The following is an 18432-nucleotide window of genomic DNA, read 5'->3' on the forward strand; positions in this document are numbered from 1 at the left end:
CAGCCTCTAAATTGTGACTCAGCGTTTGGAGTTCGCACAAAGGGTTCAGTTTTTGTCTCAGCAGACCAGAGAATTGTTTCCCTCATGCTCTCAGTCTTTGCAAATTCTATGTGTCATCTCTCTTTTAGCGCCTTCCATCTCTCCACTCCACCATGAAGCCAGACTGGTGGAGTGCTGTCCTTCCAACAGGTTCTCCCATCTCTGCAGAGGACTTCTGAAGCTCTGCTAGAGCGACCGTTGGGTTCTTATTCCCGTCCCTGACCGGCGCCTGTCTGCCCTGATTACTCAGTTTGGCCAGATGGTCAGCTCTGGTCCCGGTGGCTCCAAACTTCTTCCATTTCACATTCACTGAGGCGAGCTTTAGAAATGGTTTCTTACCCTCGCCCAGATTTATGCCAAACCACAATTTCATCACTAGGTCCACAGAGAGTTCCTTGGACGTCGTGGCTTGGATTCAGTTTGCCACTGATGAGCTCTTCTTAAAACATACTTTTATCAGAGAGCTTTTCCTGGTTTTACTTTCCCCTCGAATTGTTTTACTTCTCTTTAAATTGCTCTGTTTTTAGACACCTAACTGTTTTAATTGTTTTATCTGTTTTCTTGTCTTTGATTTTGTCAAACACTTTGTAACGTAGTTTTTGAAAAGCGCAGTATAAATACATAATAATTAAAAAATAAAAAATTATTATTATTATTACCATAAAGCAAAGAGGATTTACCAGACCACAATTTGGAGCACAACAGCAAAGTGTGTCCTTTTGTAAAGGAGATATTTCATTTTTTAATTTTAATACATTTGCATTATTCGCATTATGGGGCACTGAATGTAGATTGATGAGGGGAAATTGCAATTTAAATTTGAACCTACAACTCAATTAAGTCTGCAAACAGTGAAGCCAAGCCACTGTATATACAGTTGTTGTTGTTATTATAGTAATCTAATGATTCAGTTAAGTATTAACATTACTGTTCAAATATCGCCCCTGAGTAATGACTACTAATTTAATATTGTAATGAGAACTAATATCTAGCGTGCACAATCTTACAGTCCAGCACAGATCTTCAATAAACATGAGAATGACTCCCATAACTTTTCCAATACCTTCGATGTTTCACCTCACTGTGTCCTATTAGTGGAAGAAAACGATGACTCCATTGGTTAAATTTGGCTCGGGCCCTTCTCTCCTTGACTCACTAAATGAGCCGAGTGAAGGATGTTGTGCTCTTCTACATAAACGCTCGCAGCAAAATAGAGTTTATTAAGACCCATAAAAAACAACATTAAAATTCACAACCAAGGGAGCGTCGCCTGACCCCTGGAGAATGATAAATTATCTTGTGTTACTCTAGCAAAACGACCATTTTATACCTTCATCTCTCCCCCCCACCCCCACCGGAGCAGACTCCCCTTCTGTGTGGAGGCAACCGGGTCTGAGAGGCTCTGGCGGCAAGGAAAGGTTTTCAGATGACGCTGATATCATTCTGCCTGCTTCACTCCTCACAGGAAATCACTCAGAGAGGTATGAGTGACATTTAATTCAGCTGCATGTCTGCTTTTCACATTCGGCGGTGTCAAGTGGATGTGGCACAGTGCCACGCTGCACATACCTTCACCTGAGCGGGTCTGGATTTGACATTGAAGTGTCTGTTGTAACACCAGAGAGTAACGGCCAAGAAAATAAAAGTCAGAACTCTCTGTAGGAAATCAGGATCAGTGCGTAGATAGTTCTGATTATGGTCTGCTTTTTTACTTACCATGCATGAAGGGGCTTTTCTGCAGCTAGCGTTGCTCTGCTTATCAGGGACGGGCTGTAGTGGTCGAGCGCAGCCCCCTCCTTATCGTTAGTTTGAGGGATAGTGCAACAGATTTCCTGTGACATTTTTCACAGGCCAAACATGCAGGTGTCTGGGCAGCGACTAAGAAAAAAAAATAGAATTAGACATAATGAAAAAAAAAACATAGCAAATATGCACATGGAAAGTGAGGTCAACGCTCAGCCTCAGTGCTAATCCCTGACAATGCACTCTTTACACGTATGAAGCTGTTGCCCTGTAAGTGCCTACCTTTAATGACGATTCGCTTGCTAACCAAAGTCCCTTGCGAGTCATCACCGGCAGCTCATTAGCACTATGCTAAGCTAATGGATCAGTAAATGGATTTTTATGTGGGCATAAATGCTAATTCGCTACACCGCTGCACTGTTCAACAATGCTGTGTTTAGCAAGTCAGTCGCAGCCTCTGGGGTGTGTTTGTGTCTCATTAGGCTTGGCCGGGGATCTATTGTGGACGGGGAGAACTCAGTGGAAAGAAACATAAATACAATGATGAGAGGCCTGCAGTGCTGAAACACTTGTTCATCCTGCACCTGAAGGTTTTATTGAAGAGGGGAAAGACATCTTTTTTTCCATTTTTTTATTTAAAGCAGCAAAACCGAGGCAGAACCGATCAATCGTCAGATATTATTATTATTATTATAATTATTATTATTATGTTGCCTGATGGTTGACACAGATTGAAGCTGCTGGATATTTTTCTTGAGCAGGTGAATAACTCAGATATAAAGATCTATTCTGTTCCCACACCACCATTATTCCAAGATTGTTAACATTTACTGTCTGTCTTCAACACCTATACACACATCTGTGTATAGGGAATCTCTGTGTAGGGAAGTCATTTTCTATGAATCACATATCTATTTAAACATCACATTGATCATGTTTTACGCAAAGTTAATTTTGGAACCAGAGAACTTGCATCATATATTTATATTATACTACAATTTTTTCACTTTTGGCTATTTATTGAAACGCATCTGAAACTAAACTCCTACCACTCAGTAGAGCATACCACCATCAGTACCACTTCACAATAAGACTACCCTTACAAAGGATTTATAAATGGTTTAGAATTATAGGTTTAGGTTATTAATTCAGTTGTTAACACTTAAATATATTATAAATAAACAAGTTATAACACAGTTTTCATACATCATCATCATTTGGCAAAATCAAGTTATTGTTTACTACTCATTAATCTCACTAATGATTTACTAGTATTGATAACTGGTAAAAGGAGCCTTATGTGTATATTTATACACAATATCTGATGCCTACATGCAGTAACGTATCCTAACCATCATAAGACTTTCTACAACCCTTTAAAATGCAGAATGTTCTCCTCTAACAAACGTGACAAGCTCCATCAAACAATGATCAGAATCTCATCAAGTATCATCACTGCACATGCTCTTATTTTGAAGATTCTTCCTCCAACCAGAATACACAGAGTGTGGTTATGTCTTACCATAGCACCTTCATGACAGCTCATCGTCTGCTTCTGGTGAAGTAACTGAGGGTTTGATGTTGTTGATATCCGGCCATCCAACACACTTCACTGCACTGCACCACAGATGGCAGGGGGGGCAGGATACCACTGTCGTTACCGTCCATTTGTCGATCCTAACAGCAGCCTGCATTTCAAAACCCTGAGACAGCAACACAAGACATTCAAAATGGAAGGAAGCAGCGGCAGGGCCTCGTTGAGAGAACATCTCTAACTGAGTGGGAGTGGAGTGGGAATACTGGCTCGGCAGCAGCCACAGAAAAACACACGTCTCTTCTTCCTCTTCGTGACGTCGTACCTATTTCTACCGTTTCTTAAAGACTAAAGAGGAGGTGGTTTCCTGCAAAGAACTACGGACTAAATGTGAGATATTTATTCAGAGATAAGTCATTTGTACTGAGTTTATCTGCAATTGTTGGTTTCACGAGGGGTTTCTTTTTAAACGCGTGTAAAACATATTCATAACTAATTTATTATTGGAAACGTAACTCTCCATATATACTTAAATGTATGGAGGGTTAAAGAAAGAGTTACAGAAAACTTTGCAATGGGTTGAGTTAACTTGACTTGATTGAGTACAACATTTGTCTCATTATAAAACAGTTTAATCACTATAACATTAGATTTAATTGCAATAGACAAATGTATAACTACTGTATATTGTCATTTTTGATGCACTCCACACCTGCACTTGGTGTGTTATTCTTCAATAACCACACACCCCAGTGTGAATCATCCCTCACATCAAAGCCTTTGTGATACGCTGCTGTATAAAATGCATTCTTCAGAAAACTGCATTATAATACGTCATGAACATGGGCCTCAAAGAAAGTGTTACTCAATTTCTTTTTAGTCCGCACAAGAAAATCTTTTTCTTCTTCCAGTTTGTCTCAGATGTTGTTGCTTTGTCATATTTGAGAAATAATTGGTCTGCACTTTTGTAGTTTTCACCCAAAGCCTCTTTCAAATAAGGACACTGTGAAATAAAAGGAGCATTTATACAAAGACCAGTTGAGGGGCACTGAAGGCTTTTATAGCCCTGTCAATTTAAGAGCACTCCTTCAGCTCGGGGCCCTGAAGTCCCTCCACCGCACTGCATCAGAGCTCCAGGGTCAGCGGCTCAGTGCTCCAACTTGCTGTTACGACTGTCTACCTGCTGTTCTGACATCCTTTAGATCACTTCACCAGTAAAGGAGGAGGAGGAGGAGGCTTGTTCTTTTTTTTTTTTTAGCTCTTTCTAAAAGATCTGGCGGCCACTGTCCTGCTGAGTGTGATTGCAGGAGCGTTTCCTGCATTAAAGGTGGATCAAATCAAAGAGACGATTTATTTACGGTGAGTGCGAACCAAAGAAGCAATAAGTGAAGGCGGCATGAAATCAAAGGTATTGGATCAGGTCGAAATTGGTATTTTTTCACTTCACAAACCACTGTTAACCTGGAAAATGCACACACACACACACACACACACACACACACACACACACACACACACACACACACACACACACACACTCCAAATACATGCTCCACAGAGCGCACTCTCTTTATATCCACAAACACTAGATTACCGTGGCTTGTCTTGTATTGTGTTTTATTTTAATTCTGTGTTTTGAAATATCTTACTGATGTTCATGTTATTCCGTCCTCCTTTTCTTTAACTCCTTTTCTCCTTTCCTTTTGGGACAGTGGTCTCACGACACTTCCTGCTGGCCGCCAAAACACTTCACATGAAAGTAGACAAAGGATTCTGAACTGCATTTAATCACACATAAATTGATTTTAATTACAGAATTTAACTTATGTGACATACTTTAGATCTTTCCCCCAGTTTCAATAATATTCCCCCCCAATATAAATATCTCTATGTACTCAAGAAAAGACAAGAAAGAAAAAGAAAAAGAAAAATGCAAACACGGGAGTCATCTGCGAAGATTCAAATGGAATCCAACATCTGTAAAATCACAAATGCTTCTTTTTGCCAGACGTTGAGTTCAGGTCTGGGCGTGTCCCAAAAATATACAAGAGTATGAATAATGCATCGGATATGACTTATTTCACAGTGTATCTCTGCATGGGCACATACACACACACACACTCACACAGGCACACACACTCATATTTTCACACATGGACAGATGCAAATGTGCACACACACACACACACACACACACAAAGTATAGACCATTAAAATGAGCCAGGGGTCCGTATCTGCTAATTGCTCCCGGTGGTGTGTACAAGATGTGCAAGGTTCATTGACAAAAACTACTCTTCTAGTCTATGTTGGCACCACATAAAAAAAAACAAAACAACAAAAATAAAACATAAGTTATAAGCTTAGTCATCCAAAACGTCCACATTTCACCATCACGACTTTCATTCACCGAGGAAGGACACTCAACTCGTCTGTGTCGTCCCTTCTGTGACATTCCAATAGACTTTCATGCTTTTATTTTTTATTTTTTTATCCCCCCCACCGTCCACATTGTCCACACTGTGTAGCTACTGTACGCAGAGATTTTTTTTGGAAGGCTCCGACCTTGTAAAGTTTCACCCCCGCCGAATGAGAGGAAGGTGTTTGAGAGTCCGACGGACGACGCGGCCTGGGCTCAGCCTCAGTGTTAAAGACACCGCTCTTTAGCGGCGAGCGTGTCATTAAAGAAACTTGGCAGGGATACAAACCCCCGGACAGCTTCATAGCCGTGACAGTAAAGAAGATGAAGGGGCTGACTTTTGAAAGACCTTCTGACAAAGTCTAAATCAAGCCACAAAGGTACAAAAAAAAAGGAAAAAAAAAGAAAAAAATCTTCAAGGAGCCATCCCCTGCAGACCAGACGGTGGCTAACCAAAAAAACAAAAAACAAAAGGTACAGTACTTCAATGAATATTCCGCTGCCCTGTTCAAAACTGTTCCTTACAGGGATTTTCTTCTATGATGTGTCTGTGAATTTGACTGCGGTAAAGATTCAATGCCGATGGTGTACCATGCTGCTCGCTCGAGACTTCTCAGAGTTCTCAGAAGCGTCTGCCGAGAGTCTTTCACTGTGGCGACTGGAGAAGCTCAGGGTCGTTTTTTTCATTTATCTATTTAGTTTATTTTTTCTTTTCTTTTTTTTTTTTTTTAAATGTATTTATTTATTTTTTTTTTTTACAGAAGGTCAGGTCCGGTGTAAAGTTTTGGAGTCTCGTCGGTGAATGGACACAATGTTTGGTTGTAGTGACTGGCATCGGTTCCTTCTTTGAATCCCGTCAAAGAGCCTGTCGAGGAATGGAAGAAAAAGGTAAATTACGACTCAGAAGACACGGCTGTTTCATAAGCATGAGTCAGTTTCATGTTAAAAGTTATGACAGCAGTCTCAGCGGGTCAAATGTAGAGCCACATCTTCTATAACACGACACCAAATTAATTGCATGTCTTCCCCTCTACTTGAGAGTGGGAAAATACATTTGTTGACTCGCTTAATTATCATTTCTTCTGCACAAACAAAACAAGAATGTCTTGTTTTTTAATCATGTTAAAGGGTCTCCAACCTTTTTTGTTTTTCACTCTGAGAGCTACCAAACAAAAGGGGCTGAGAGCTCCTCCTCCTGCTCGTGTCTGATATCACTGGTTACACTTATTCACATATCACTCTCCAAAACAAATCAGATGAATAACCTTATTTTCTGTGTAACAAGTCATCGAATGTCCAGTATCCCAAAACTGCGTCATGATTCAGACGCAGACACGATAACGCCGCTGCAAATAAATGTTCACGAATCGTGTCAGTGCATCCAATGGCACATAACAACCAGGACCTTAAAATGGCTGATTCGGTCATTTACTAAAAATCCAAACAAACACAGGTTGGAAATAAATAAATAATTTAACTAATGAATAAAAAAGCAGGGCTTAAATTCAGGCCCAAGCACCATTTGATTAGAAGTCTTACTGACTTGGGGTGTAATTGTTCGACTTTATTGTTCTTGTGTAACTTGCATTATGAGCGTTTCAGTCATCATCTTATCGTCTACCTGGCTGTGTATCTTAATGTATATTTAAAAGCATTTAAATTTACATTCTGATCACTGTTGTATACCCATCCGAATGTGTATTTATTGTATTTGTGTTATTTATTTTATTTTTCACTGCACTCAGGTCTCACTTGTAAATGAGATCTTGATCTCAATGTAACTTCCTGATTAAATAAAAAAAAAAAAATATATATATATATATATGTAGATCCAAGAAGCACTTCACCTTAATTAACCACAATATTGGGCAAAGGAACAGCAGTTATAAACAGACCAGCAGCCCCCTCCCTGTATTTTCAATCGCCACCTGTGCCAAGTTCAACAAAACAGCATGTGAGCAAATTGAGAATTAAATGAAAGTCCCAAATCAACATCTTATCACTCTGCGCTCGTTCACCGGTAACAGGATTTTGGCAGATTTCCCCTTTAACTCTAAATCTAATGAATGATGAAACTGATGAGAAATATTATGAGCGGCTTCAGCTGTGAGACAGAGAGTGCCTCACGCTCGTGATGGTCATCGATTAATGTTCCAACAGCAGCCGTCACTAATGCAACCTGTGAAATGACTGAAAAAGCTCCCTGCCGGTGCCATTCATACCTTTGTTGCAGGAAGGTTCCAAATATAGTTCGAGCTCTTGTTCCATTCAACTCTGAATAACGCTGGAAAATTAATGTAATGGACACGTCTGAATGGAAAAACAGCCATTACTTACAACAGATTGTTCAAAACCAGCAATTTCATGTCTTCCAGATCTGAAGCGGGGCTTCATTTGAGGACAGTCCTCAAAGCTCTTCTTTCACACGCCAAACAAAGCATATTTTATTAAGAATTAAAAGAAAAACAGGGATGGATCTATAAGTGTATGTACTAATATATTCCTTTCCACATAGAATACATTTCACCTCCAGTGAAATTCTCCAGTTAATGACTTAATTTAGCCAATCATTTGATCAAGAAACCCATTTGAATGATAATAGAACTCTGCCATGAATATGTTATATGGATAAATCCATAAATGTTAATACATAAATGATTCAGGGTGACAGTGGACAAATGTGACACCCAGGACTGCCCATATAAATCATTCAGACACTTAAATATGAGTTGGCAAATCCACACAGAATTGCACAAATTCCCAGGACTGGCAAATAAATATTTATGACGCCCCCAATTCCCCTCTTCTCCCTGTCCTTGGTAATTGTGCGTGATTCATTTTGTTTTCTCGGTGGAAGAGGGAAAATCAATCTCAGAATATTGGCTAGGAGACATAAAGCATGCAGATTCCAAATGCCTGTGGTTTTTGCAGAATATAAAAGATACTCAGTCAGTGTTCTCGGGAGGGGGATTCAGTTTAATCTTTAGTAGATTTCCTTGTTTTTTTTTTTTAGAGAAGAGAAAGATGTTTGTGGAAGTGAAGTTCACCTGCCTGCAGAGTCAGGCTAACCTGCTCCTGACTGCCTGACTTTTAATAAGCAGACATCCACTCGGAGCAATGCGAGGCAGGCAGCCAACATTTTAACACTGATTTTTTTTGAACATGTAGCTTTTGCCTTTCAGTTATCACTGTTCTCAAAAACAGCCTCCCAAATATATCACAGTTTTGTCATAAAAGACAGCCGGGACACTTGAAGTGACCTCTGCCTTTGATGTAACCACACTGCAGCTTTTTAGTTTCCACCCTTATGCATTTGCACAAATCCAATAACCCCCTTTGATTTCTCTTCTTTCTTTCTTTTTTGTTGCATAGATACATCAAAGTGACTGCATCCTGAGAAATGGCGGATGCCATTGTGTCTTCTCCAAGACCTGCATGACCTTTATTTACGCTCAGTGGTGACAGTGCTAGGCTGCTGCAAAAACACTTGATGAATACACACTAACGGCTGATTCAATGCAGGTCTGAGCTGCACTCAAGCTTAATGCATCTTTAGAATGGAGGCATGGACTCTGCTGCTCGTTACATTTCCCCTTTAAAAGTTTTAATTTCTGTTTTCGACAGGGTGCAGCGATCAAAAAGCTTTTGGTTTGCGTACACGTCAGATTGAGCTGAACCCGGGTTGTACACTCGGCATGCAAATTTGAAATATAATACATCATTAAAAACTCACATACCTGCTGTTTTCCCTCCGCATTCCTACGACGGCTCCTTGGGCAAAGGCTGGAAAAGAAAAGCAGAAGTTCAGCGTCAGCGGAGCAGAGGGCCAGCCTTCACCAACGCTTTAGTCAACCTTCCTTAAGCACATTGGCCTTGGACGCAGAGCAGCATATGTCCATTTAAAAAGCACAGATGGCGTGTCTTCCAATTATATCTAAGGCGAGATGAAAGAAGATGAAGGTTATTTTGTTCTCCCCCAGTTTTTATGACCTCAGAGAACACCGCTCCTCTCCTCGACCGGAAGATACGAGCGAGTAATGGCCACCTCATTCCGCGTTAACGAGTGAGAGACATTTCCTTTCTCCCATCAATGGCATCACACAGATAGAATTTTTTCTTTTTATCACATTAGCTGTAGGGCAGGGTGATAAACAGTGTTCCACTTTGTTTCTCTGTGAACAACAACTTCTTGCCTCCTACATTCGTCTTTAGGAGACCACATGACAACAACGCTGTTTTTCCCCTTGACCGGAGGAAGGAAACAGCTTCCCTTTGCCTTCTTAATATTGGTGAATGAGCCACTTTTGTGCAGATAATGACTCTGCTAATCATAATCAGGAAGCTAATGGTCTGTTTAGCCAATCAGAGGAGCCAAGGCGAGACGGCTGTCTGGGCACCGCATTGGCATTCCCAGCAGTCCCCTGCTCTCCTCTCGGCTGTGCCAGGCTTTCTGCAGCAGCGAGGCGGACTTGATATTCTGCTGCCCACCCAGCCTGACGTCCTGCGATCTGTCGCTCTGTCTGTCTGTCTGTCTGTCTGTCTGTCTGTCTGTCCGACCAGTCGACCGACTGCGGCGCTCTCGAGGAAATTCAGTCCTCTGAAGAGGCGCTGATCCATCACAGCTCTCCAGCAGCATGTCATCTAAATGCTAAGTACTTCCACTGCATCTTTAAATCAAAACAAGAAAAGAAATGAGCGCAGGGGCGAGCGGTTGGAAGGGATAAAAGCTTATAAGGGGCACAATAGAATCTGCAGAGCAAACCCTTAGCTTTTTTGTTTGATTACATTCATTTTGGAAAATGTGGAAGCGGAGAGACGGTTAGAGGAATGTGCATGAGGAACCCAGAGACTTTGTCATCCCTTCAAATGTACACAGGAAAAAAAAAAAAAAAGAGATGGGATAGTTATTGGTACACTGGCCCCAAAAAGGTTCCTTCAAAGAAAAGAGTGTGTTGTTTGATTTCTCCCCAAAAAAGCATCATGGATGCACCTGATGCTGCAGAACCTCTCCCCTCTCCCTTTGTCCAACTCTTCGCTATCGATTCGGAGGGATTCCTGAACTCGGAGCAGAGTGCTGAGGCGGCAGAAGCGGGCCGGCGCTATTAACTGCTCCGACTAATTAAAAGGGTAATAAGGTGAGTTCGGCCCCCATCGGGACGAGCCGTGCAGGAGAGGGAGCTGGCTGTTGTGCCTGGCCGTGCACACCGGTAAACAGCGCTCGCCACCTCTGGTGTTTACGTGACGGGAATCCAAGGACGTTGAAGAAATATTCATCTGCCGCTGGCACGGAGGGTGAGGGAGATGCACAGATAAGCAGCTACAGAGAGAGAGACAGAAGGGTGGGAACACGCTAATAAGAGCTTTGCTGATTGGTTGTGTTGTGGTGAAATTGAAACCTTTTGGACTTTGTCTCTGAGCTCGAGGTGTCCTCGTTTCATCATCACTTGTAAACACCGAGCACTGTGCATAAATGATAAAGTTTCGCGGTTCAAATGAGGTGCATAGCCTGGATCTTTGAGCGAGTGCCAGTGGAGATTGGCAAAAATATTAAGGGATTCAATTAACTTCCTTCCTTATCATCAACACAGCATATTTTAGGATCAAAGTATTTTTTAAGATACAGTACACTTTCCATTTCACAAATAAAATCCTCAGCCAAGCTAAAATTACAACCCCAGAAATGTTTGTAGCCGAGGGGGGAAACCACTGCAGGTACAGCAGACAGCTTGTTTTCTCTGCGCTCAGGGGGGAAACAAAGCGGAGGCTGAGTGTTTGGTGGCACTTCAGGCTGCAAAAGTCTCACCAGCAGCCCACCCAGCCTCTATAGAGACAGGCGCTGTGCCGTCACTGCAGTAAGTAAGAATCTGTCCCCCGGGGGTTGGACTCCTCTGCACAGGACTTAGTTGGTTGGTTTCATCAACTGGAGACTCATAGAGGTCCCGGTCATCAGCGGCCACTCCAGCTGCTGTTGTTATTAGGCTAACAAGCACAGCCACTGCTATATACTGAAGACCCTGAGTGGAAGCTTCATGCCCAGACTATGAGTCTGATGTACAGAAGCATCAGAGCATCAAACCCAGGACTATGTCTGAGGGATAAAACCAACACTTGCATTTGCTGCTTTATTTCTTGAAAGGCAGAAAGCATCCAGATTTCACATCTTTTACTGAGGTAAAAGCCACAGTTTCATAATATATTACTACTAATTGATTCGCTTTTTAAACCTCCTGAGAAAAATATCTGAATCTTTAGCTGCTAAATCAGAATCAGAATCTGTTTTATTCCCAAATAGGTTTTCAACAAACGAGGAATTTGCTTTGGTGTTTTGGTGCAAAACAATAAACATAATATGAAGAATAAACAAAGATAAAATAAGCAATTAATGCAGGTCAGATAGCTTGAACATAAATAGTAAAATGTAAACTTAAAATTAAATATTTACAATAAAAATGTGAAGAAATCTTACAGAAAATATAAATATAATACAAATATGTTCTTGTGGCGAGAGGTTTTGGTCCGTGACAGCGAAGGATATCAAAAGGATAGCGAACAGCTAGCAGTTAACTGCATCTGTGTGCTGTTTGGACTGGGCAGCCTAATGGACAGCTGCCTGCTGTAGCTTTAAAAGGGAATTTGCAAGGCTCTAATTAAAAAACAAGCAGCTGAAAGAAGCTCAAAAGAAATTTAAAAGCTGGTAACTGAACGGAAATCACAAAGCTGAGTGATCAGTCTTTGTTTGTGTCACCTGTTACGTTACACACAGTCATCCCATCCACTGCTGATTGAAAGATTTGATGTAGTGCAGCTTTAACTACAAATCACATGTAATTTTTACTAATTTTACTTTTACTACTTTCAATGCTAATTGTTAAAGTGAACATCAAGTCTGCATTAATACCACATCAAACCGCTCATATAACTTTGACAAAAATGGATTCAGACTTGACGTTCGTAACACAAATCAAACACGTCTCGACACACGTATTGACTTTCATACTGAAGGAAGAACCAAACATCTGGAATGGAAGCTAAGATGCACAGCAGCATGAATTGCAAAACGGCTAGCTGTGGCGTGTATGTGAAGTGTAGTAAATTGGGTATTTTAGAGTGTTATATTTATTTTATATTATTATCATCGATGCATTCACATGAGAGCAGATGGTTTAATCTATGAACAATGCATCATAATTTAACAGCGGATCATTTGTTTTGTTTATTAAGTCTTAATCTGCACAATAAATAGCATTTACAGCAGTCACATAAAAACTGTGGAATTAAGAACATTTAGTCAAGTCGGTTTTATTTATGAGCCCCAATGTACGGTGGCCCTGAAGGGTGGGTGTCCCCTGGAGACGCTTCCGTTGTGTTGTGAGAATATCTGCAGGACGTGTGCGTTGTCAAATTGATGAAGATGTTTTCTGAATTTGTCGTGTGTTTTGAACTCTCAGGGCCACCGTACCAATATCTCAAAACATACATTTGTGATATTGGGCCCCTTTAAAAAAAAAATAGCGACTTCAAAACAATTTGGTCCTATGAAATTTAATGTAGCACAAGTATACAGTAGCATACAAAAGGCATAGAAAAAAAAAAAAGATCCAAAGGACACAAAAGGCATCGGGGCTTTGAAATATGATGCGGCTGAACCTCGTTTGAATGTGTCCAGTCCATAAAAAGGCTTTCTGCATTAGTTATTACAAAAAAACAAAACAAAACCAAAAACACAAACCCTGTGTTGAAATGTGGCCTATGGCTCTGACAATTTCCACAGCAGACGACGCTCTGGAGACGAGCGGTGTGCAGGGTAAAACACAAATGGCAGTTCAAAGCCTGGCGATGACAGAACTTCAAATAGGGGAGCTGGGTAAAGTGTGCTGAAAGTGACAGCAGAAGGGACCACATTCATTCGTGGTCTCAGACACACAGAGAGTGTGTGTGTGTGTGTGTGTGTGTGTGTGTGTGTGTGTGTGTGTGTGGGGGTAACTATATGCCTGGTGAAGTCAAACTGAAAAAACAAGTCTTTTAATAGATGATGGCAGCACCAGAGGAAACAAAAAAAAACCCAAAAAAACAAAACAATGTGTTGCTGCTTTAAACCCTGTCAATGACAACCAAAGGAAATATTAGATCCTCTAAATGAAATCACGAGGCTTCCTGCGGCAACACGTGTTCAATAACACGACATCAACGATAACGCGAACGAAAAGGGGGGAAATGGAAGGGTCGGCTTGGTTTAGCAATTTCTCTCTCTCTCTCTCTCCCTGAACGTCTCTATCAATCTAACCTATTTCAGTATATTTTCTGCATCAGTCCACACGCTATCTCCTCAAGACCGATGATCATGCCACAGCACTCTGACAAACAGATGAGTTGAAGCCCGAGGAGTGCATTTCTCTTTCCGCTTGATAAATAGAAGATCTGTAAATGAAACTGAAATAAAGAGTATATTTGCTTATCTAGCGTAACCTGTGTACTCTGTGAATGTTTGGCAGGGGCCACGCATGTTGTTTAAAATGTCAGTCATTTTTTATTTCATTTTTTTTTTTTATAAATGTACATCCAAAGGCCACAGTGTGTTATCCCCGAGGATCCAGAGAGGGAGCTGTCAGATACAATATGGCAAGGCTACTGTCAGTTCACAAACACGAATGTACTGTACAAGAAAGCCTGGAGGTGAGCGGGTGAGACAGAGGACATAAGAGCTGGACTCATGCTCGTCCGTCTGATGACGAGCGAGGATGGTGGTGCAGTCGAGTCACTGGATCGACAGTGACTTGAGAATAATAGTTTCAGTTAATTGCAGATGTGCAACTCTCTTTTTTTTTGTTCCCAACCCAACGCTGCTGAAGTAGATTCTATTAGCTGTGCATGAATGTTGGAATTTGCTTGCTGGTGCACAAGAATTCAATAATTTCAACTGCAAATGAGACTGAAAAAACCAGCAGAGCACCGAAGGACACGGTGCACAGTGTGCATATCTAATATCAGAAAATGCTCTGGCCCAGGTTTCTCAATGCATTTTCGAGATGCAAACATTTCTCTAATGACCTCCGGTCCTGATTTCTTCACTAATATTTTCCCGCTGTATTAGAGACGAGAACACTTAGAACACATCCTCTTACTCAGGGTGCATCTTTACTGTACGGTTCCCTCACAGCCTTCAGCGCAAGGAGTTACTATTCAAGAAACAACCTACTTTACTTTCTCTCATTATGCATTTTATTTAGGCTAAATGAATGCTGCTGGTCACGGCGCTTCAGCACCTAATGAAAGTGATTTCACCATCAAAGATCACCTTTATCTAAAGATGGCGTCCCACTGAGAATACAAATCTGCTGGTAAGAGGTTTCCGAAGGCAGCTCTGTGACAAATACAAGAGAACAAAATGCAACAATTTACATAACCTAAAAAATAAATATCTAAATAAAAAACCCCACTAAAGTTGTACAAAAGAGAAGTGCAAAGTCTCATACGCGCTAAAGCAACTGCAAATTAGACTCAAAGCCAGAAGAGCACTAAAGGCCCCTCTTGAAAAATAGGTTTTACTCTCGGTGGGATGAGCTGTTTAGATAAAGATTTGGTGAATGGAAAGCGTTCTCATCATCAGCAGTGTTCAGGCCTTTAAGCTGTAATTTGCTTGTCTTGTCTTTTGGAAACGTTTTCTGCAGGATTACGGTTCTTCATTAGCACAGAGCCAACGGTTTCTCACAGGTTGTTTCTAAAAAACGTTGTAAAACATCAGCCTGTGCAAAACAAAACATTTTAGATTTTGTGGCTCACAAATGAAGCATCTATTTACCACAACGTGCAGACTGGAGGTTTAAATATAATGTACAAACACTTCACACAGACAGAGCGGCTTTTAAGGTAATAAATCAGAAGAGCAAAAGGCAACGTTTCCTGGTTTGGTGTAATCTGGTTGCGTTGCATCAGCAGCAGGAGAGCAATATGTGTGAGAGCTGTGTGGGTGTCTGCGTTAGTAGCATAAAAAACACATAGTCCTTCTGTAAACTTCCCCGGATAGGCAGCTGTGGGCTAAAACTCATTATTATTTAACCACAATAATAATGATAATACGTTTTTTGATGCAGAGATTCACTCTGTGCTCGTGTTGTTTTACTCTTTTTTTTTAAACAGCTGACACCTGAATGAAAATTAGTGTGTTCAGTCTGTAACTTCTGCCTCTAGGGGTCTCTCAATCAAAACAATAAGAAAAAGACGGCGCTCCTTCAGTTTCAGCGGTTCAGGAGGTTTTTTACCACGAGCCGAATTACCCACAGAGGTCTCATCTTCTCCATGACAAACGGATCAGGGGGATTAAAACCAGTAGAAAATACAAATAGAGCAGCTTCATATCAGAAATCAGAGATTCACCGGCGCTCTGCCGCGGACACAGGACGTCTCGGAGCTGAGCTGTCTAATATTTACTCTGCTTTTTTCTCTGATAATTTAATTTAAAATATAAAGTATAAAATATAAAGACAAATATAAAGTTTCATTAAAAAAAAAAAAAGTCTCTAATTTCCTAAAACAGCTGCGGATTGAAGTTTTTTAAACAAACATCACTGGAGATGATGGGAACAGGAGCATTTGTTGGGGACTATTTTCAGGGGTGGATTAATACACATTTGGTGGTTTGACAGCACAGCGCATGTGGGACTGAGTTAAAATAAACTGCAGCGTTTGATCATGATAATGAAACAACATGTCACCCACCCACACAGTGCAGCACCGCGGATTGAGACGTATCGGACGTGGCTTCACGGGCGTAACTCATTAGCAGGATTAAGTCCTCGTTGGTGGTCGTTCCATGAGGGTTTGTTGATATGAAGAACAAAAATATTCTGTATATAATTAAGATTTAAGCAGGGCTGAGATCACTTTTACCTGCAACTCAATTTTAGAAAATGGTATAAATAAGTGGAAGAGTGGAATAATGTCACCACGTTATTACTTTTCCGCTGCTGTTTTGATAAATAAGACACCATTCGAGACAGACGGCATGTGAGGACATTATTTGGCAGCGCGCCCGAGACTCAATTTTTAAAACCTTATTGCTTTCTGTTTATTCTTACTTGAGCACTACATCCTTTTCCTTTCCCTTCACACTAATGACAACGAGCCAAGCGGAGACCTGTCATCGCCACCTCGACTCTCCGGCCTCTCTCACTAATCAACTTTTCATTTCGAGGAGCCGAAGACAAACAGTGGCGCTGCCGACAGAGCCTCCGGGAGCGCGGCTGCGTCGCCCTTTGAGAAGGAAGCTCATTAGAAGTCTGTCTCCAGGTCATACGGGTTGCCAGAACGGCAGTGTGACCATGGCGACATATGACTCGGCGCGCCTGGTTTGTTTGTCGTAGACATCGGCGCCTTTATAAGCCGAGGTGCTAGTGTTACATAAAGAAAGTGTGGAAGTGCATCGGCTGGCCATGACATGTTCTCACCTCTTTCATAAGAGGTGAGAATTTCATAACTGCCTCGTAACTGGATAGGGACATTTGTGTTGAAGCAGTTCCATCAACACAACCCAGTTTCTCTTCTTCTTTTGCCCCCTGTGCTTCACATTAGAAACATTTCTGTTTCAAACACCTGGTTCCTTTTTCTCTATTTTCTGCAACTTATACTCCCTCCCGTACAAATCTAGATTTTGGTGTCACATGGCATCCTTTCAGAAAGCGTGCAGAGGTAACCGGCTATGATGTCTTTATGTTTACAGCAGCACTGGCAGGACTACACTCACTCCACTAGTTTTTCGCCCTGGCTGACACTGGAACAAAGAGCACATAGCTGGAGGAGCGCCACCAGAGCAGAAAAAAAGAAAATGCTAAAAAATAAAAAAACATGATGCAAGCCTCTCTGACCTCCTGGGTCGTACTGTCTGTGTGTGTGTTTGTGTGTGTGTGTCTGTGTATACGCTGTTCATTTCGCAACTCTCCATCGTTTGGCAAAAAACGCCCAACTGCAACTGGTCTGTTTCTCTCCAGGCCACACACTAGCAGAGCGGTGGCATTTGTTGTGTGGGTGTAGGAAGAATTTTTTTTTTTCTTTTCCCCAGCTACCGTCGAGTATTGTCTGAGGGACGCAGCACACATGAAACTGCAGTCTGAATAAGATCCAATCAGGGTTTCAAGTGCTGTATATTTATAATTTAAGCTCCCTCTGGCCCGTGAAGTAGCATTTGAAGCTCGGAACATAATATTTGGGGAAAATGGTCTGATCTTATCCTGCACTGGAGAAGCATTTCATAGTTTCAGTTTGACTTGATTAGCAGAGGCTGATAACAGACCTCAGTGGGGGCTTTCAGCGAGCGGCGAGCAAGTGATGCAATCTCACAGCTCTCTTGCTCACCTGAGAGGAGAGAAACCATTTCACTGTCCTAAATTCTGTCCGTCCGTCCGTCCCGGCAATTCTCAACCACGTCCACCCTCCATACATTCACACACAGCCAACCCAGCCTGCAGCAAGCGGCCGTGCTCCTGTGTTACCCATAGCAATTCTCAAACACACACACCCTCCCTGTCAAGAGTACGAAACCAATCTCATAAAACCCCGCCCCGCCCCTCCTGAAATGCACTTTCCACCGTGGAGAATATCATGTATGGATCTTTCAGCGGCTCACTAGTGAAGACAAATTGCCGGCTTGTTTGTGTGTGTGTGTGTGTGTGTGTGTGTGTGTGTGTGTGTGTGTATGTGTGTGTGT

At 41.6% G+C, this 18432-nt stretch overlaps 1 protein-coding gene across 1 annotated transcript in view; it reads right to left on the reverse strand.

Moving 5' to 3' along the window:
* Positions 1 to 5072: 5072 nt before the first annotated feature.
* The window catches only part of tafa5l (TAFA chemokine like family member 5, like), a 46776-nt gene continuing 33416 nt past the window's right edge, over positions 5073 to 18432 (reverse strand). Inside the window, exons 4-5 of the mRNA XM_023407697.2 lie at positions 9470 to 9515; positions 5073 to 6597 (exon numbers count right to left, since the gene is read on the reverse strand). Of these exons, the coding sequence (XP_023263465.1) occupies positions 9492 to 9515 (24 nt within the window). The 3' untranslated portion in view covers positions 5073 to 6597; positions 9470 to 9491. The remainder of the gene's footprint in view (positions 6598 to 9469; positions 9516 to 18432) is intronic.

Source organism: Seriola lalandi, unplaced genomic scaffold (assembly GCF_002814215.2).
Source record: "Seriola lalandi dorsalis isolate HSWRI2012SDOR001 ecotype SW California unplaced genomic scaffold, Sedor1 jcf7180002054345, whole genome shotgun sequence".
NCBI lineage: Eukaryota > Metazoa > Chordata > Actinopteri > Carangiformes > Carangidae > Seriola > Seriola lalandi.